Source organism: Phocoena phocoena, chromosome 14 (assembly GCF_963924675.1).
Source record: "Phocoena phocoena chromosome 14, mPhoPho1.1, whole genome shotgun sequence".
Taxonomy (NCBI): Eukaryota; Metazoa; Chordata; class Mammalia; order Artiodactyla; family Phocoenidae; genus Phocoena; species Phocoena phocoena.
Window position 1 is genome coordinate 5062991 of NC_089232.1, and position 21084 is coordinate 5084074.

Consider the following 21084-nt stretch of genomic DNA (forward strand, 5'->3'; position numbering starts at 1 on the left):
AGTGGATGACAGGCTTGATTTGAGGTACTGAGGATACGGCTGTGACCAAAATAACATCTCTGCCCTCAAGGAGCTCCCATTCTGGTGGGGAAAACAGAAAATAAACAAGCAAATATATAACGGAAGGTCTGGTGGTGATAAGAGCTATCATGACACAAAGCAGAGTTGGGGGGAACAGAGAGGGTTGGAAAGGGACTCATAAGGGCCTCTGGGAAGGTCACATTTGGACAAAGACTTGAATAGGTGAAGGAGTGAGTCATGCCAATTTTCCTGCCATTTGATTTTTTTAATTTAACTCATTAATTTAGCTGGAATTTAGTTTGGGCATATTACATAAAAGAGGCTCTGATTACTTTTTTCTCAATGTGTATGCAATTATCTCAATACTCTTCCATTCTCTTTATTTTCAGAAGTTTCGTTATGAAGGCGAATCCATTTCTCAGTCTGCTAGTATGTTCTAACGTATTTTGCTGACCATCTATTTGAATTACTATTTTTTGGATCGTCCTTTTAAAAAGCATTTACCAATTCTTGCTGACTCTTCTTTAGTATTTCTAAACCATCCTTTCCAGTTTCAACATGAAATTTCACCTTCCCGAAAGGAAAACCATGTCTTTATCTTTGTATCTATAACACCTGCCATAGAGCATAGCTAAAGTAGACTTTTAACACATTTTTGTGAAATGAATGAATGAATTCCAAAACTCATTTAGGTGTTTTCACCTCTTATTCAAAGAGCACCTCAAGCCCACCCATGTGCACATTGGCCCCCGTGATTCAGTTTCAGAATAAACTTTACATGTCCACTTCAGTCTTTTACTATAAACCCACTATAAACACAGCAGCTCTGTTAAACAACTGAGGAAAAGAACAGCGTCCCTCAAAAACCAGGGCTGCTTGCGGAAGAAAGGACATCGTTCGACTTGAAATATTTTATTTCCTTTATTCTACTCGGATAGGATTGAGAATCTGATGGCTGGTCTTTAACTCCATCATCAAATCATAGGCTTTTCCAGTTCTGCGTTTACACCGTCTGTGCATCCATATTCCCCCCAAAACCAAGAAGATGAGGGAAAGGGGGGCCAGTGTAATCTCCCAGGAGAACGTGGCAGCTGTAGGAAGAACAGACATGTGAGGGGTGAACACGCCCCTACCACCAAATAGGACATTGCCGTGCACTTTACAGAGAAGGAAGTGGTGTTTGTCACTTCTAATAAACAGGTACTGATTTTCACAAAGTATGTCTTACACTAAGATCAAGGATACTTGAGAATGATATCTGTGGCGTTAGGCAAACAAGCCAGGTAGAACAAATATCCATCGGAGAGAAGCAACGCAGAGTTGGGGGGGTGGGCAGGTGTCGATGGTCTAATTTTGTTCTACCCGTTGGGCTGTGTGCCATAAGATGCCTGTCTAGGTCTCCGCTAGCTGACTGTGACGTGGCCAGCACATAATTTGCCCTTTTCCATGAGCATGGGTGTCATGAGGAGTCAGCAAAGTAACAAAGGAAAAGAAAAACTTTGAATAAAGGGGCTTTAGGTGTCAAGATTATCGCTTGGATCCAGCTATTTTATATTCTACTCCTTGGCATCTCTGTGTTATGAAAATATAAGAAGCAATCCCTGGTGGCGCAGTGGTTAAGAATCCGCCTGCCAGTGCATGGGACACGGGTTCGAGCCCTGGTCCGGGAAGATCCCACATGCCGCGGAGCAACTAAGCCCGTGCACCACAACTGCTGAGCCTGCGCTCTGGAGCCCGTGAGCCACAACTACTGAGCCCGCACGCCACAACTACTGAAGCCCACGTGCCTAGAGCCCGTGCTCCGCAACAAGAGAAGCCACTGCAATGAGAAGCCCGCGCACCGCAAAGAAGACTAGCCCCTGCTCACTGCAACTAGAGAAAGCCCGCGCACAGCAACAAGGAGACCTAACCCAGCCAAAAATAAGATAAATTTAAAAACTAATTTATCTTAGGAAATCTAGGAAGTATGGATAAAAAGTTAACAAGTGTTGAGGAGGAGGGATAAATTAGGAGTTTGGGACTGACATATTCACACTACTATATATAAAACAGGTAACCAACAAGGACCTACTGTGTAGCACAGGGAACTCTGCTCAATATTCTGTAAGAACCTGTAAGGGAAAAGAATCTGAAAAGGAGCAGATATATGTATATGTATAACTGATTCACTTTGCTGTACACTTGAAACTAACAGAACGTTGTAAATAAACTATACTATCTAATAAAAATCAAATTAAAGAAGTTAACAAGCGCATGGATGATGAGGCTAGAATTCTACATTTTTAAGCTACTATTTATCTTAGTCTGTGCAGGTGTTCAGGAATCGACACAATCTCAGACAATTTCTCCAGGTGATTCTTACACCTTAAAATCCCTCAAGGCTTAGAAACGAGTGAAGCTTTCATTTTCGGAGCAGCCATTTGGAGGCACCTCTCAGCCCTGGCGAAAGGCTTTGACCTGTGCCCTCTGTGATCAGTCATGGCCCACCCAGCGAAGGACAGGCAGGGTCAGGGCTCACGTCTTAGAAGTGTTTGCAGGTTCCCAGCATCAGGAGAAGACAAACCATGGCTTCCTTTGGGTCACTATTCTGAAGCCCAGCAGTGGATCCCACTTTCTGTGGAATCCTCCACTTCCAAGTTTGTACCACCAACAATCCGCTCGTGGAAATGATCTGGGACGTCAGCCTTTGCGTGTGTCCTAGGGCAACGGTTCTCAAACTTTAACATGAAAGGAGCTTGCTAAATCGCAGTCTTTGGCCTCACCCCAGAGAATCTGACCGGGTAGATCTGGGGGTGAGCCTAGGAATCTGCATTTTCAACTAGTGGCTCAAGTCAGGGATGCTGGTATGCAGGGACCACAGTTGGAGAGAAGTTATATTGTGCTGTCGTTCCTGCCCTGAGGCTTACACAAATTCTCAGCTTTCCGATTAGAAGCTCGTCTGCAGCTGCCTCCCCTGCAAACACGGAATATGTGGGGCAGTTTGTGTTTATTGATTTTGCAGACTGCCCAGGAGGCAGGGTAAGGCTCCCGGTAGGGATCGCTTTGTCTCTTCCCTTCTTATCCTTCGGGCTGTCCACAGACTACATCACCCACGTCTCCCTTTCCTGCTCAGCGCTCAAACACTGATAAGAAGTCCATTTGTCAATATGGTAAGTCAGGTTTTTCTTTCCTTTTGTAAATGTCCTTCCGTGAGCACTGCGTTGGTTTGGCTACAGCCTTATACTTTATCTCCTGATGACTGATGTCTTTAACTCTGAAGCTGCCTGAGCCCTGCGTACCTTCCAGTTCCCAGCTCTCGGAGGATGAAATCTCTCAACCTCGGGATAAAAAGCATCCCACCCTCCTTGAGGGGTCATGAAAGCAGAGCTGGTCCTGCCGATGCAGGCAGAACCACTAGAGGACGTGGGGTTTTTTTAAATCTATCGCAGAACCATTTTATCTTTTTTCTAAAAAAATCAGCTTCCTCTTTGTTTTGTTTTTTGCGGTACGCGGGCCTCTCACTGTTGTGGCTTCTCCCGTTGCAGAGCACAGGCTCCGGACGCGCAGGCTCAGAGGCCATGGCTCACGGGCCCAGCAGCTCCACGGCACGTGGGATCTTCCCGGACCGGGGCACGAACCCACATCTCCTGCATCGGCAGGCGGACTCTCAACCACTGCGCCACTAGGGAAGCCCTCAGCTTCCTCTTTAAATTTTTCTTTGAGTACAATCTCCGAGCCTGCGCTCTGGAGCCCGTGAGGTGGCAGCCTCCACCCTACCAAAAAAGTCATAGAAAATGAGAGATTTGCTTTCTGTGCTCCGCTAACGGGAAACTCACGGGCCCTCCTAAGTGATCACCCAGCGCGTCAGGAGCTTTATTTAGCATCCACAGGGCATCCAACACATAGTTTTTCCCTTTAATGTCCCCCAAATCCATACCTTCTTTGACTGTGGTACGAAGCATCTGGAAACTCATTGTATTACGGACAACACATTTAAAATCCGTGTGCAAATCCTCTCTTACGACTGGATCAAAAATCAGTGGCACTTCAATGTAATTGTCATTATTTTCTGAGTATTCCCTAAGTGAGAAAACACTTAGTTAAACATAAAGTGTCTTTTCAACATAGACACCCACACATTCTCAAGGCCCCACGGTGCTTAAATTGATGTCATGATTTACCAAGTTAGAGGCACTTGCCATTATATTTGTTACGTATTTGGGAGAATTTCGAAGCCTGTTCCTGAAGGTGAGAGGGACCCTGAAGATGCTGGTCACTGTGATAGGTTACTTGTAACAAGGAGCTTGCAGAAGCCAGTTTAGTTTGGATAATGGGGGAGAAATCACTTTTTAAGGCCCTTGATGAACAAAGAACCAGTAGTAGGAATAGAAATGTCTAGTTTGGGGAAATTGGACTGTATCACCAAGAAATCATTTGCATATTGGAGGGCAGGGAGTTTCCAAGAATCCCGTCCTCCACGGTGTCTACTCTCATGCCCGCTCACTGCCAACCCTCACTCTAGAAACTCAAGCGCAGATCCGAGGGCTGCAGATGGGCCGCAGTGGAGGGGTCTCTAATCAACAGCACTGCCATTTGCAATGTTGCAGGAATCCGAAGATGCTTCACTACGATCTGTTAGTATGAATTAAAATATCATGGATGTGGATCCACTAGGACTATTTTTTTTTTAATCTATGGGGGGAAAATAGGCTCCTTTAAGCAAACAGATAGTATGAGTAAGCTGACATGCAGCATGTGGGTTCTGCCCAAGCTTTTCACAATGAGGATTTGCAAGCAAACAGTTGCACTAACCACACATAATTTCTATCCACTAAATTGCATCCAGAAAGACCTTTTTTTTTTTTATCATCTTTATTGGGGTATAATTGCTTTACAATGGTGTGTCAGTTTCTGCTTTATAACAAAGTGAATCAGTTATACATATACATATGTTCCCATATGTCTTCCCTCTTACGTCTCCCTCCCTCCCACTCTCCCTATCCCACCCCTCCAGGCTGTCACAAAGCACCGAGCTAATATCCCTGTGCCTTGCGCCTGCTTCCCCCTAGCTATCTACCTTACTACGTTTGTTAGTGTGTATATGTCCATGACTCTCTCTCGCCCTGTCACAGCTCACCCTTCCCCCTCCCCACATCCTCAAGTCCGTTCTCCAGTAGGTCTGCGTCTTTATTCCTGTCTTACCCCTAGGTTCTTCATGACATTTTTTCCCCTTAAATTCCATATATATGTGTTAGCATACGGTATTTGTCTTTTTCTTTCTGACTTACTTCACTCTGTATGACAGACTCTAGGTCAGAAAGACCTTTTTTGATAGGTCTTTCCAAAAAGACAAAAAGACAAAAATTGGGGGCCAGCAGAAGTTCAGGCAACTTCAGAGTACTGAAACTGTGATTTTAAAAACACTTTATAATTTGGAACATTGAAGGGTCTGCCTCCTCACATGAAAATGGTTTCCATTTACAAGGCCTGATTGTTCTACTTTCAGAGTGAGAAAATATTTCCTGGAGATGAAGGCTTATGAGGACAGAATCCTCGCTTTCTTTCAGAGTAACCTTCCTTAGAGACTGGAAGGAAGCAGAGGCGGCTCTCGGATCCCGTGGCTAAGTTTCAGAGTCGTTTTAAGGGCTGTGAATGTTTGACTCTGCAATGCTCAAGGAACAAAGATCTAATTAAACAGCTAGAAGAGGCAACACCAATGTCAAGTCGTAGGCTGCAGCTCATAGATTTAGAGAGAAGGCTTGATTCTCAAGAACAGTTGGTGATACTTAGCAAAACCCAATGTTTAAGATTCTAAAAATCCAACGGAGTAGAATAAAAAAATATATATTTGTAATGTGGTGTGTGTGTCATATTGATGGGTTGGCTAGGACGTTGTCTCTACAAGGAAGTGGAGTCTACAGGGGGTTCACAACAGCTCTGCCCAGGGGATGAGGAAGATCTTCCCCCACTTACTGGCGCTGCCCCTCGGTCACGCGGCCCCCCTTGTAGGCATCCTCTACGTGTGTGTTGTTGGCAGTCCACCACAGCAAGGTGGTCGCCTGTATGCCAGCTCCCAGAAACACCTTACACGGGATTGTCAGTCTTGACCCTGTGACGGCAAGACGCAGCGCATCAAATGTCAGAACCCAGCCAGGGGACGGGGTCACATCAGCAGATCTGAGCGGTGGATCTTCCCCCCTTTTCTCAGACACCCTCACCAATTCTTTTCTTAGAAGGAGACTTAGTTCCCTCAAGCGATTCCATTCACCTAGCGCATCAGTATTTACCAAGGGTCTCCAGCTCTTTGCACGGGTCCTCAGGGCAGATGGAAACCCACAGGCAGATGGCTCCCCCAAGGCCACCCGGCTCCTACGGCGCATTCTGAATCCCAGAGCTGCCGTTTCCCACAGTTTATTCTTCTTGCCTCCAGAACTCCAGATCCAGGATCCAGAGGGTTCTGTCTCTTTGCCCACTGCTGGTCTCTGCTCTCCTGTTTCCGCTAGGAGCTCTCCATCCCTGGTCGTGTTCATTTAGGATTAATCCTTTCAAAAGCCACCGTGTTTCACACGAATGGTGCCTTCTACAGTTGTGCGATACGATGGTCCTTGGTCCCCTGCCTCAATCACTAAGTTGGGTTTTTTTTCAGTCACCAAAGCGGAGGAGGGGGAATAAATTCCTCGTGGGTAATGTGCCTCCCTGGGGTGTGTGCTTTAATGCACCTGGCCACTTCAGGCTCAGAAAGCCCACCTTTCTTCCTCCTTCACATCCCTTATGACCTTAAAGATTTCTCAGCCAAAAACAGCCCACTCGTTCTGGCCTCATAGGACTCTGCCAGACACATCAGTGCATATGCAAAGCAACGGGGCTGGAGACTCAGCTCCACTGGCCTGGGGAGCACAGAGGAGCAGGGGCGCTGGGGCGCTAGTCAGCGCTAACCCGGGTCCCCACTTCCCCAAGCTTCCAGGAGGCCCTTCTGAGAGCCAAGGCAGCTGTTGGGAGCTGCAACTCAGGTGTCAGGCAGCAATCCCGGCGTCTGTGCAAAAGCCCTCCTTCTCCATGACCACCAGTTAAAGTTAAAAATGTAAGCCCAAACACCAGACAAAAGAGGGAGGGAGGGAGGTAGATAACAGATCGATAATAGATGATAGATGGATAGATGGGTGGTTAGATAGATAATAGATAGATGATAGATAGATAGATGATATGTAGATAGACAGGACTCTGCAGCCAGGGTTTAATAAATGAGCATAAGACCTACAAAACCTCTATATAAAAACAGACATACAGAAAAGGTACAGGCCTCACAGACACACAGGCCTGCGTCTGAACCCCAGCCAGACCCGACTATGGCTTTTTGACAGATACTGAGCCAGTGACCCCCTGGGCAGCTTTTCCTTCTGGAAATTCGGAGAAATAAGACCTCCCCACAGGGTTGATGTTGGCATTGAATGGCATCTTTTTGTGTGTGTGATACGCGGGCCTCTCACTGCCAGGGCCTCTCCGGTTGCGGAGCACAGGCTCCGGACGCGCAGGCTCAGCGGCCATGGCTCACGGGCCCAGCCGCTCCACGGCATGTGGGATCTTCCCGGACCGGGGCACGAACCCGTGTCCCCTGCATCGGCAGGCGGACTCTCAACCACTGCGCCACCAGGGAAGCCCTGAATGGCATCTTATCAGACTCAGCTGTGCTCAATAAGAAAGTGCGTACTGGCTAGGATGGTGAAAAATGGTGAAAACCTCTGTCATGCGTTTTCATTAACTCCCTTGACCCGTGGACCAGCTATTTTGGCGATAAGAAACTGTCTCTGGGGGAACCAGCAGGGGCAGAGTCGGAGTCTTGGGGAAATGCTGAGCGTCGGCCAAGTATTGGTAAAGTGAATTATTTTAAATACACTACAGGTGCTGACTTTCTGGGGCATCATGCCTTAATCCTTTCATGCAGTTAACAACAGCTACTAGAACGTTCTGATTTTTGCACTGAGATTTTTGTAGGCAGGGTTTTCAAGAAGCAAAGTGTACGTGTTTTCAGATAATGCCATTACTGACGGTACTTGGTAAAGGGAAATGTTCCCTCTCATTTGCTATTATCCCGCTGGGGTAGGGGGAACTGCAAACCCCACGGCAGGCACAGTCGGTGACACAGGGGTCCTGGGGCCCCAGCTTTGGGACTGCAGCCATCCAGGTGGGTTACACGGTCCTTACCCAGCGAAGCTGAGATGGTCTGGTGGGGGGAGATGATCACGGGAATCGTCTCCTCTTCTCTTTCTGAGAAAGATATGAGGAAAAGAGATTCAGTTAGGAAAGCCTTCTTTGCAAGCTGAGGGTCAGGGTCTATTGTTTAGCTAATTAACTAAATTATCCTTTACAGTAGGGCCAGCCATTGTGAGACTTGGCTTTTGTCTGGCAAAGGAAACCGGCTCTCCACGAAATTGAGCCTCTTTGGCCAATGCCTTTCCCAGAAGAGAGATGACTGGAAGAAGCCACAGTTAAACACACATTCCACGAACAGATGTTCTCTGCTCTGTGGTAACAATTAACCGTTCCGCTCCCCGGCTTCCTGAATGAATCCTTAAAAGGAACGTTCACCGTGTCCACAGGATAGGTCTTCCTCCAGAGGCTCCTTGCCCCAAAGTATCTCTCCCCACTCCCTCGCTACCATCCCACGCGCCTGCCACAGAACCCTGGAGTCGCTTCCAAAGAAATAAAAAATAAAAAAGGCACAGGGGCCCCAGAACCACCTGTTCGTGATGCTAACCCCATACTGAGTGATGAACTGAGTAACCCAGCTTGGTCACCAGGGCTTTTTAGTTGAGGTGATTGACCCTTTCGGGGGTGGGGCGGGAATTGGAACCCAGCTCCCTGAGACGCAGGTCACCCAGCAGCTGGAAGAAACTGGGCATCTGAACTGCAGCAGAAAGGACAGTTGATGGGGGTGGACAGAGAGCTCTGCTCCATCCCTACCTCTTCCACTAAAGAGCATTTGAAACCCTAACAGGAATAAGCATTATGCAGCATCCCAGGAGAGCCCGCGGAGCAGCCGCTTCTCCACCAAGACCGGGAGCTTTTCCCTCCCCTCACGGTCACAGGGCTGCTGCACAGAGGCTGGGAGCAGAGAGGGGAGAAGAACGCCCCAAGGACGAGACGTTAATGCATCCGTGGGTCCCAATTCCGGGCTACATCAGCATCTCCGACACGGGGGTGGTGGCAGTGTTAAACACAGACTGCTAATCGCTTCTGATTCAGTAGGTCTGGGATGGGGCCTGAGATTTTCCAGGTCTGATGAGTACCCAGGGGATGCCACTGCCGCTGGCCGAGGACCACCCTTGGAGAACGGCTGAGACACAGTGTGGTCCGGACACAGGATTATATGTAGGTTGGCGCCCCCTAGTGTTCCTGTTCAGTATCACATGAACAGGATAATTCCGGGCCCTTTCAAAGTCACGGGATTCTCAGGGGTCCCCGCTGTGCGGGAGCAAGGGGTTGATGTGAATGAATCTTCACAAGACGTTAAAAGAAAATAATCTAGAGCTTTCCATTCATGGGAGACACGATTTTCCCTGTAGTAAAACTGAATCTCTGGATTCTCTGGGAGAAAAAAGTCTTTCCCCGCACAGACCAATTATGTAACCTTAATACAGTTCCAATGCCCTCTGAAACGTCCTTAAAAGACTCCAGGTGTGTAGTTACTCAGTGTATAAAACAAAGAAAGGCACCACAGTTTCCAGGGCAGGGGCTAGAACTGCATCACTTGTGTGCCCTTTGCACCAAGCTTGATGTCCCACACGTAGAAGGCATGGAGGAAACAGTGGATAAACTTGACATGCTAATCAGTACTGTTCACAACATTATTTTCAGGTAGAACTCATTTAAACCAATGAGATCCCTCACTATTTAAAATCCTGGTTTCAAGGGTAACTAGACCTGCTTGGGAAAGACCAGAAAAGGGCAATTTTCACCACATATGCCAACGCATAGCCTTCTCACTGAAAAATCCAATAAAATCCTAGTATCCTAGAATTATACACAAAGTTACGGCAACCGTGTCCTGATAGCTGGCCCTGGAGGTGCGGGCCTTCCAAGGGGACCTTGCAAAGAGACCTTCCAAGAGAACCACTGTTTGGCTCCCTCTAGTGGTACATGTTTTAGCCTCAGACTCGGAACCCCGTCAACTACCCAGGGATTCACCATTCCTCGTAAAAACGCCCTGCTTCCTCTCTTTCCAAGTGTCCTACACATCTTAGAAGCCTGATGCTTAGAGAGTTGCCATATCTGTTTTCCTTTCACACCAAAGACACTCAAAGAATTCTACAGGAACCCTAATTTTTTCCTTGCATGCTTGCTGCTGAACCAGGGTGCAGAGGTACCTTGATGGCAAGTACTCACTCTTAACACGGAGTTTGATATTCCTGGTGATGTTGTATTGCCTGCCTCTGTGGGCAAACGTCATGGCACACTGATAATAGCCCGCGTCCTCCAGAGACACATTGTTTACCAGTAAGCGAGTTCCCCTCACACTTAGAAACTTCTCGTTGTCTTGATCCAAAGGGACAGAATCCTTAAGAGAAAATGTTTTTCAAAGTTACGCTATATCTTAATTGACATCTCAAAAACTATGAACAGCATTCGTATCATCCGTCACTGTTGAATCTGCAATCCAAGAAGCGCTCTGATATTTACTTTGCAAATATTGTCCTTTGGGACATGCTTTTAACTGTATTTTTAGGAGGGGGAGTTTGTTAGCATATAACACGGGATGGCTGGGTTTGTTTAACCAGAACGTTTAAAGTGCATTTGCTTTGGCACAATGGGAAAAAAAGAAACTATCTTCTTTGACAAAGTAGGCGATTAAAATATAAATATATTTATGGCATAACAGCTGCCTATAGAAGCATCCAGAAAGGAGTGCTGTGGGAAACATCCAGAAAAGAGTGCTTGGGAAACATCCAGAAAGGGGTGTTATGACGTAGTCATGGCAACTTGGAGAACAAGGCTCAGAAGAGTTGATATTGCAGTAATCACTTTAAACATCATCTCAATTTTAGGAGTCAGTAGAGACAGAGAAAAATTTGTAAGACAAAAATAAATGTGGTGCTTCCCTGGTGGCACAGTGGTTAGGAATCCGCCTGCCAGTGCATGGGGCACAGGTTTGAGTCCTGGTCTGGGAAGATCCCACATGCCGTGGAGCAACTAAGCCCGTGCACCACAACTACTGAGCCTGTGCTCTAGAGCCCATGAGCCACAACTACTGAGCCCACGTGCCACAACTACTGAAGCCCACGTGCCTAGAGCCCATGCTCCGCAACAATGAGAAGCCCACACACCGCAACAAAGAGTAGCCCCTGCTCGCCGCAACTAGAGAAAGCCTGAGCACAGCAACAAAGAACCAATGTAGCCAAAAACAAATAAATTTATTTTAAAACATAATAATAAAAAAATAAATGTGAGACATGAGGCCATACTTCCTGTATGGACAAAAGGTACTGTGCATTCTACAGAGCAGACCCTCAAGAGGGAAGTCTCCAGTAACAGAGAACACACCCTCATGAGCACAAAATGTTCTCAGGAACATCTCTTTCAAAACCATGATGATTGCGAGGCTTCCCTAATGGTGCAGTGATTGCGAGTCCACCTGCCAATGCAGGGCACACAGGTTCGATCCCTGGTCTGGGAAGATCCCACATGCCACGGAGCAGCTGGGCCTGTGTGCCACAACTACTGAGGCCCACGTACCTAGCTCCCATGCTCCGCAACAAGAGAAGCCACCACAATGAGAAGCCCGCGCACTGCAATGAAGAGTAGCCCCTGCTCGCCGCAACTAGAGAAAGCCCGTGCACAGCAATGAGGACCCAACACAGCCAAAAAATGAATAAATTAATTAATTTTTTAAAAAAGAAATGCCTTTAAAAAAAATGATGATTGCAATAGTCATATATAATAACCTTGAGTCATTTCAGAGACCTTTTCTAAATGAGAAGCCAGGCATAACTGGAATAGTTTGTCAACCACATAGCTCATGAAGTCTAACTGTACAATGTATTTAATTAAAGAAAGAGATTTCATTGTTCCCAACATGAGTGATCAAATATGAAAAAAGCCAAACAGGGCCCAGTAGCACAATTATTCCAGGGCCTACGAGCCCCCAGGTCTCCCCCGTGTGGCAGGGATGTGTGGGTTCTGGCCTGCGGGGTCAGAGGTTTGGCTTCACCCTCTACCAGCTGCATGTCAGCATATTCCTTACATTTCCGGTCTCTGTTTCCTAATCTGTAAAATGGAGATATTAACAGCCCCTACTGCACTGGGTTCGTGTCAGGGAGTTTAGAACAGACTTGTACACAGAACGTGCTCAGTAACGATTAGCATTCTTAGGACGGGAACAAATATTATTATTAAGCGCCACCATGATACCCTTGTCCACCCGAATTTATTGAGGACCATTTACAAATCAAGCACTGCGCGAGGTGCTTCCCACACTGTGCTCCATTTGATCTCAAAACAATCTCAGGCAGTGGGAGTGACGAACTGCCGTCTTGCAGAGGGAACAGGTTTAAGAGGTAAAATAACTGACCAAGGCTATACAAAAGGTTAGTGAAGAAGCAGGGTTTCCAATCCAGACTGCTCAACCCCAGAACCTGTGCTCTTTCCTCTACGGTAAAACCCCTCACTTGACCTTTTTATGCTCTTACAAAACCAAGAGCTCCATAACTGGGCAGGTGAACTCCTAGGAGCTGGCTGTTCACTTTCTCCGAAAATCATTTAAAAGTTCCCAATATTAAATTGACATCCTAGAGATATCTTGTAGTTAGAATACCAGTCAACTGGTCAACCTATTTTTTGATTAAAGGGTTAGTTTCTATCCATTTTTAAACAAATAACTGTACTTTTCAGTATCAATCTATGTTGTATATCAGGAATCGGCAACTTTTTCTGTAAAGGGCCAGAGAGTAAATATTTTAGACCTACGGTCCACGTGGCCTCTGTTCAACTATTCAACTCTGCCGTTGCTCCACGAAAACACAGAAATAAATGAGCGTGTCCCAGCAAAACATTACTTATAGACACTGAGGTTTGAGTTTTATATCATTTTCACGGGTCATGAAATATTATTCTTTTTATTTAACCATTTAAACAAGTGAAAACTAAGCTGGTGGACATACGAAAATGGGCGGCAGCTCAATTTTTGGCCCTGGCTGTCATTTGCCCACACCTGGTCTAAACAAGGGAGCCAATGATAGTAGATATTTATTCAACCAGTCAGGACACGAAATGGTGCTTATATTTACTCCTTTAACTCAAAGGTTGATTTTTATGTGCTTTCAAAAAACTCTATCAGGGCTTCCCTGGTGGCGCAGTGGTTGAGAGTCTGCCTGCTGATGCAGGGGGCGCGGGTTCGTGTCCCGGTCCGGGAAGATCCCACGTGCCACGGAGCGGCTGGGCCCGTGAGCCATGGCCGCTGGGCCTGCGTGTCCGGAGCCTGTGCTCCGCAACGGGAGAGGCCACAACAGTGAGAGGCCCGCGTACCGCAAAAACAAAAACAAACAAACAAAATAACTCTATCAATATGTGTATCAAGTTGTTAAATAGTTCTTTCTAAAAATTTCTATAGACAAACAACAGAGTGAAAAGCTCTTTTCTTCAGTTGTTATTTATTCTGCATTCATTTCCACTCTGTCTTTGCGAATCACCCTCTGAGGACACTTACCTAAGCCCTATCAAGACTAATAGAGCATATTAATCATGGCCCTTTTTAAAATCACTGGTTTAAAAAACCAGAAATATAAAAGTGAATATATAGTCTTCAAATGAATATTTTATATCTTTCCTATGGCTCATCAAACACCTTTTCATTAAACGGCAATTCTTAAAGATGTACCTTGTACCATCGAATCTTCACGTCAGTTTTGTTCCCGATGAATTCACTCAGATCAGGACAAACTAATAACCCAGAGGCTGACAAGGTTATAATTTGCGGGTAGAAGATGAGAGGCAGGGAAGCTTCTGTCTTCTCAAAAACCCTGAGCTCAACGGACATTTCGTCACAGTAAGAGGCATTTCTGATTTAAAAGGGAGAAAAAGGAATAATAAATGGCAAGGCAAAATGAAAATAAAACGGAATGAGATTAAGAATAATTCCCCAATCTCATTAAATTCTGCATTCTGTATTTTCCTCATTTGTATTGCAATACTTTTGTCCCTTGTCCTTTTGAATCTTTGGAGCACACAAAAAAAGAATCATAATTGTCATATAAAAATGGTGATATATTCTGCATGTTTCCAAAAAGGACCCTCCACAAGCCTGATTTCAAGACCTTTGAGGGCCAGTAAAGAACCCTCAAGTCCTCTTCAAAGGGGCCTAAACCCTTCCAGGTTCCGGGGGAGGTTCTTGATCACAGCCCCAGTATGCTCCAAATTCCTGGTCCAGGCAACCTTATCTAGTTGGAGATATTGTTTCCTAAGAGCCACTGTTTCCATATAAAGAAAATCCTCTTTACTTCTCTTGGAAATCATTTATCAACTGAAGTCAAATTTCAGAAAACTTCTGAGCTCTTTGTAAAAGATCTAGAAATGATTTTTGCAATACTGCACAGGGGAAATTAACTTGGTAAATTTGTTTGTTTGGTTTTTATTTTTTTTTTTGGTGGCTCTAACTATAATCGCAGTATCATCATTCAGTCAAGACCCTAGAACTGGGGAAAGGACAGAGGCAAAACCTTGACAGAAATACAGACAATGTGGAGGGAAGGGCAGAGGATATTAATTCAAACGATTTTTTTAAGTAGAAAAACATAAAGATATAATTAGCTCAGCTAAGCTGCTGGTGATCTACCTAAGAAACACTGGACATCAACACAGACAATGAGCATGTGTGTTTTATGGGGTTGGGAGGGAGGGGTACAGCAAAATGTAAAAAAATTCTATACCCAAAGAAGGAGCAAAATGTGAAAATTATATGTGAAGGTAGTAAGTGATAAATGCTTACTACCCGAAAGCAAAAAGAAATTAATTCAAATTTCTACTTCATATCTGGTTGAAGAAAGGAAAAAGATGAAAAACATTTTATGCATGAAGAAATGCAGACAGCTATCACCTTGAAGAATGCATAATCTCACTGCAAATCGAAGAAATGCTAATGAGGGCAAGTCTGAAGAACAGAGCACACCTGAAAATAGCCCTCCCAGCAGCTCCTGGGGAGGACAGCATGCCAGGCTCTGTGCTCTGCAATACATCATTTCATTTATTCTCCAACCCTGTGACACTACTGTATCACTTTTAGATGAGGAAAAGTAGGTATGCAGAAAGTAAGTAAATTCCTAAGGCTACAGAGCCTCTAAGAGGTCAAACCAAGGTTAGAAGCCAGTAGAGCTGTGGGAAAACCTGTAAATCAGGGCATTACATCCAGACACCAAGCTTACGAGACATATTGAGAGTTACAAACCCGTTCGCATTACTGATCTGGTCATCCCCCTTTGGGCAACAGACCCCCCCGTGGAAATAACTCAAAAGAAAGATGGGTGGGGAAATCATCTGATAGATCACCACTCATATTCCCCATGTAGTGTGGCAGCCCCACAGCAAAGAGGTGGTTGTCATTTGTGCCATCCACCAGATATGTCCTGTCCCCCATCCAGAGCAGACGGTGGGGTTACAGGTCCTGGCATTGAGACTTGGGGGGCTGCGTAGCCCAGCAGCATCACCTTGCCCGCCCTGATGGACAGAACAGCTATGTGGGCTCTAGGTCACAAAATTATAAACAGAACAGGAGCAGGGCCATTTTATGCCCTGTGACTGTAAATGCCAAAGGGCATCATGGCAGCTGCTGGTGATTCTTGCTCTATTAGACCCCGATCCCGAAGCTGGAAGAGAGCTTTAGAGGTCAGCCAGGGGAACTCTCCCACGAGCTACAAAAGATTAACCCACATCGGGTTTCCCTGGCCTCTCAATCTCTGATCTCTTTTTTTCTACAAGAATACAAAACAAAATAAGGTATTAAGCACACATTTTTAAATCACGTATAAAAACAAACTTTAAGGCAAATATGACTCAGCTCACATCTCCCTAATTTTTGCATGTTATCGCTTCAGTAGTAAATAAGTCTTGCATTTGGGGAAAGAAAGGCCACGTCCATGTGCATATTGACACCTACAATGGTGCTCCCCATACTCTATGCCTCATACGCTGTGATTTCACAGAACCCTCCCAACAAACCTCTTTACAAAGGAGAAAACTGAGGCCCATAAATATCAAAGAGTAAGACCAAGGTCCTACCAGGGAGCAAATGAGGGCTAAGATTCACATTCATATCATTCTGACTCCAAATTCCATCCTATTTCTACCACGCTATTAAGTTTTCCTCATAGTGTTCCTTAGAAAAACGTTAGAATTTTTGACACTAAAAAGAAAGAAAAATTATGCATTTATAGCTATTGTAAAATCAGATATCCAGGGATTTCCCTGGTGGCGCAGTGGTTAAAAGTCCACCTGCCAATGCAGGGGACACAGGTTCAAGCCCTGGTCTGGGAAGATCCTACGTGTTGTGGAGCAACTAAGCCCGTGTGCCACAACTACGGAGCCTGCGCTCTAGAGCTCACGAGCCGCAACTACTGAGCCCACGTGCCACAACTACTGAAGCCCGTGCGCCTAGAGCCCGTGCTCCGCAACAAGAGAAGCCACTGCAATGAGAAGCCCACGCACCACAACGAAGAGTAGCCCCTGCTCACCGCAACTAGGCAAAGCCTGCACAGCAACAAAGGCCCAACACAGCCAAAACTAAAAATAAATATATTGATTAATGGTTTTAATAATAAAAAGTGGAAAATACAGATGAAATCAAATTTAATAAAATTTTTTTTTTAAAAAATCAGATATCCACATTTCTCTGATATGAAAATATGAGATTGCCTGCTTCCATTGACAGGACTGAAAACACACACACACACACACACACACACACACACACACACACACACACCATCTAGGACTGGGGTTGATATTGTCTGAAATTCTCCCATTCACCAGTAATTTCTTTGTGCTGAGAATGTCACTTTCTTTGGCTGTCTTTCTAAATGTAAATACTCATGGGCACAGTTTCTCCTTAAGTCAAATGAATTTATGAAATCTGGAGAGACTCTGAAGCTGGCTGGTGAGGATGATTAGAGCCTTGGGGTGGAAGAGAGGCAGCAGCTGAAGAAACAAGGCCAAGAAGAGTATTTCCCAGTCACACCAATGGTCTGCCCTAATCTTTTCAGAAGAATTAATTCGGGCTTCCCTGGTGGCGCAGTGGTTGAGATTCCGCCTGCCAAGGCAGGGGACACGGGTTCGTGCCCCAGTCCGGGAAGATCCCACATGCCGCGGAGCGGCTGGGCCCATGAGGCATGGCCACTGAGCCTGTGCGTCCGGAGCCTGTGCTCCTCAACGGGAGAGGCCACAGCAGTGAGAGGCCCGCGTACCACACACACACAAAAAAAACAGAACTAACTCAGGAAATGTTTAAGGCTGCCAACACTAGGCCTACAACTTTCTCCTTCAAGAAGCAGCAAGGTATGCCTAGACCATTCAATGGGGAAAGGACAGTCTTTTCAATAAAAGGTCTTAGGAAAACTGGTTAGCCACATGCAAAAGAATGAAGTTGGCCCATGAACTTACCCATATACAAAATTTAACTCAAAATGGATCAAAGACCAAAACATAAGAGCCAAAACTATAAAAATGTTTAGAAGAAAACACAGAGGGAAAGCTTCATGGCATTAGACATGATTTCTTGGCTATGACATGAAAAGCGCAAGCAACCAAAGAAAAATTAGATAAATTGAACTTCATCAAAATTTAAAACTTTTGTCCATCAAAGGACATTATCAGCAGAGTGAAAAGGCAGCCCATGGAATGCAAGAAAATATTTGCACGTCCAGAATACATAAGGAATTCCTACAACTCAAAAACAAATAAACAAGCAACTTGATTTTAAAGTGGGCAAACGACTTGAATACACATTTCTCCAAAGAAGATACACAGATGGCCAGTAAAGCACATGGAAAGATGCTCAAGGTCACTAATCATTAGGGAAATGCAAATCAAAATCACAGTGATACTACCAAATGTAAACTAGCTAGCTAGTGGGAAGCAGCCGCATAGCACAGGGAGATCAGCTCGGTGCTTTGTGACCACTTAGAGGGAGGGGATGTGGGGATATATGTATACATATAGCTGATTCACTTTGTTAGACAGCAGAAGCTAACACAACATTGTAAAGCAATTATACTCCAATAAAGATGTTAAAAAAAAATCACGGTGATATACCACTTCACCCCCATCAGAATGGCTATTAAAGAACAGAAAATAATAAGTGTTGGTAAGGATGTCGAGAAATTGGAACCCTTGTACCTTGCTGGAGGGAATGTAAAATGGTCTGGCCACTGTGGAAAACAATATAAGTTCCTCAAACTTAAATATAGAATTACCATACGATCCACCAATTCCATTTCTGGGTATATACTCAAAAGAACTGAAATCGGGGACTCAAATTGAAATCGGGGACTCAACTGTATGTACAGTTGACCCTTGAACAACACAGGTTTGAACTGTGTGGGTCCACTTGCACACACATGTTTTTCAATAGCAAATACTGCAGTATCACACAACCCATGTTGGGTGGATCCACGGACACAAAACTGAGGGTCCTGAGGAGCCGTGGATACTGAAGGCTGTGACTGTAAGTTATACACAGACTGTTGACTTTAGGGGTTGGGGCCCCTCACCCCCGTGTTGTTCAAGGGTCAACTGTACATATAACGGAATATTATTCAGCCTTAAAAAGGAAGGACATTTTGACACCTGCTACAACACGGATGAACCTTGAAGACATTGTACTGAGTGAAATAAGCCAGTTACAAAAGGACAAATACTGTGGTACTTGGAATATGAGGTACTTGGAATAGTCAAATTCATCGAGACAGAATAAAGGTAGAATGGGGGTTGCCAGGACCTGATGGGGAGGGGAAATTGAAGAGTTGTTCAGTAGGGACAGAGTTTCAGCTTGGGAAGATGAAAAGAGTTCTGGAGCTGGATGGTGGTGATGGTCACACAAACCATGTGGATGTACTTAACACAACTGAATGGTACACTTAAAAAGGGTTAAAATGGTAAATTTTATGTTATGCTTATGTTATCACAATTAAAGGGAAAAAAAAAGCAACAGGGCAATGAGGAAGGGGACTACGCCCCAGGTCAGGAGCTGTGGGTTCCAGCCTCACCTCCACACCCACCACCTGGGAGAACTTTGTAAGCGAGCTTGGTTCCCCCAGGTGTGCAATAACCAGTTGGATTAACTTCTTCCTAAAGTCTCACCTGGGTCTCCAGTTCTACTCAGTGTTCTACATCTATTTCTTGGGTCCTTGTGGATTCAGCAGTGAACAAAACAAACCAAGTCCCTGTCCTCTGGAGTTTACGTTCTAACAGGGTAGACAAACCTTAAGTACACAAAACACATATGTGTGTGACAGATGAGGGAACATCAGCACAGGGTAAGGGGAGAGTGACAGGAGTCCTGCTTTAGATAAAGTGGCCAGGACGTCCTCTCCATAGGGGTGACACCTGAGCAGAGACTTCAAGTGAAGGGAGAGAGGGCGTCATGAGGACATCTGTGGACAGGCTCTCAGGTAGGAGGTATTTCAATGACAGTGAAGCAGACGTAAGGTGGGTTCCCACCTGTGCGTTGGGTTTTGAAATCCAGGTTGTCACGGAAACGCCACGCAAGCATCCATTCCACAAGGGCCCCCCTTCCCACCCTCATCCCAGAGGGGCTGACCTGACAGTGCAGACGTAGGTGCCAGAGTCCCCCCGCGAGGCTGGCACAATCCACAGGCCGCCGTCCTGGACCCACACCCGCAGCTCTTCCTCCCCTGGGACCATCGTGGTGGAGTTGTTTCGACGCCATGTCACACTGACGTGGGTGGTAGCAGAGTCCCAGTATGGCACCTGGGGGCACCTCATGGCCACAGGCTCCCCTTCTACCTTGAACCTGGTTTTGGGATGCCTGCCATGAAACTGGCAGCTTCCTGCAGCCACTGAATGACAAAGAACCCACAGTCAGGCTTTGGGTCCATCCGAGGAACCACATGACCCGGACAACGTGGGGGCCCCATGAACCCCTCCTCTCACAGAGATCTCAAAACCCCCAAATAACAAGGTTAGGGCTACTATCAAGTCCCATTGACATTTTGTGGGAAAAGTTAAGTCAGGTTCACATGATGACAAAAAAAAGTTTGGCCTTATTGACTTGCTGATGCCTTATCATTCAAAGTCGATCTTGATTGAGCTCAGCTTGGCTGCAGCAGGTCGTACGGTTAAAATCCAAAGGCACCTTTTGTCAAGGGCAAAAGCAGGGTCTCTTCGGTTTGCTCCTTTGGCAGGAATGACTGACGCCCAGGGCAAGCTCGCGTACCAGACAAGATGGGCAAGAGGAAGACTCTGTCACCTACCAACACCTTGCTTTTTGAGGACAACAGAACCTCCCTAGAGAAGCAACTCCTTTCCCCAGAGAAGCTGCAGGCACGTCCCCTCCAGCTGAGTTACTTCTTACCCATGTGTTCCTCAGGCCGGATGGTGAAGACAGAGACACACAGCATCCACATGGACCAGGTGAACATCACTCCCGGGAACTTCTGGAGGACACAGGAAGTGGAGACCGCAGGCCCAGCGCCCCACAGCCTAGAGGAGGACACAGAGGAGGGGTCACCAAGAACCACTGACACCCGCACAGAGAACTCCTTGAGGATGGTCCCTGGGATGGGCTCTGGAGGTTTCCCCTGGTGACCAAAACCCTTTTGCCCGGATTTTTTAACAAGAAAACTCAAAATTTTGAATTTATTCCTCTACAGCAACTTTCACTGGAATAGGGGTCTGTCTCTTACATGTTTCTCTCTCCTGAAGCGTGCCTTAGCACTCCCTACCCCTTGGCCTGATAGGCTCTTTCGTCACCTAAGGCCACTGCTAGGGTCTGGGCTCAGGCAACACCCCTGGTGAGGTCTTCCCTGACCTTCCCGTAAAGTTGCACCACCTTCTGCCCCAGTGCTCTATTTCCTTTCCCGCTCT

General features: G+C 45.9%; 1 protein-coding gene across 1 annotated transcript; it reads right to left on the bottom strand.

The window, feature by feature from the left end:
* Positions 1-942: 942 nt before the first annotated feature.
* Positions 943-20639, bottom strand: IL1R2 (interleukin 1 receptor type 2). Its single transcript, XM_065891487.1, has 8 exons — positions 20573-20639; positions 19799-20057; positions 13871-14051; positions 10384-10555; positions 8203-8265; positions 5974-6109; positions 3938-4080; positions 943-1112 (listed from the first exon to the last, which is right to left on the bottom strand). The coding sequence occupies exons 1-8, from the start codon at positions 20637-20639 to the stop codon at positions 943-945; spliced, it is 1191 nt and encodes a 396-aa protein (XP_065747559.1).
* Positions 20640-21084: the final 445 nt, after the last annotated feature.

Bases quoted from the DNA above. Each gene is read 5' to 3' on its own strand.
- IL1R2 (XM_065891487.1), bottom strand. From the start codon at position 20,639: ATGTTCACCTGGTCCATGTGGATGCTGTGTGTCTCTGTCTTCACCATC. The intron at 14,052-19,798 runs GTCAGCCCCTCT...CTTTTAAATCAG, and splicing joins ACCTACGTCTGCACTGTCAG to AAATGCCTCTTACTGTGACG. The intron at 4,081-5,973 runs GTAAGTGGGGGA...TTTCTCACTTAG, and splicing joins GTGACCGAGGGGCAGCGCCA to GGAATACTCAGAAAATAATG.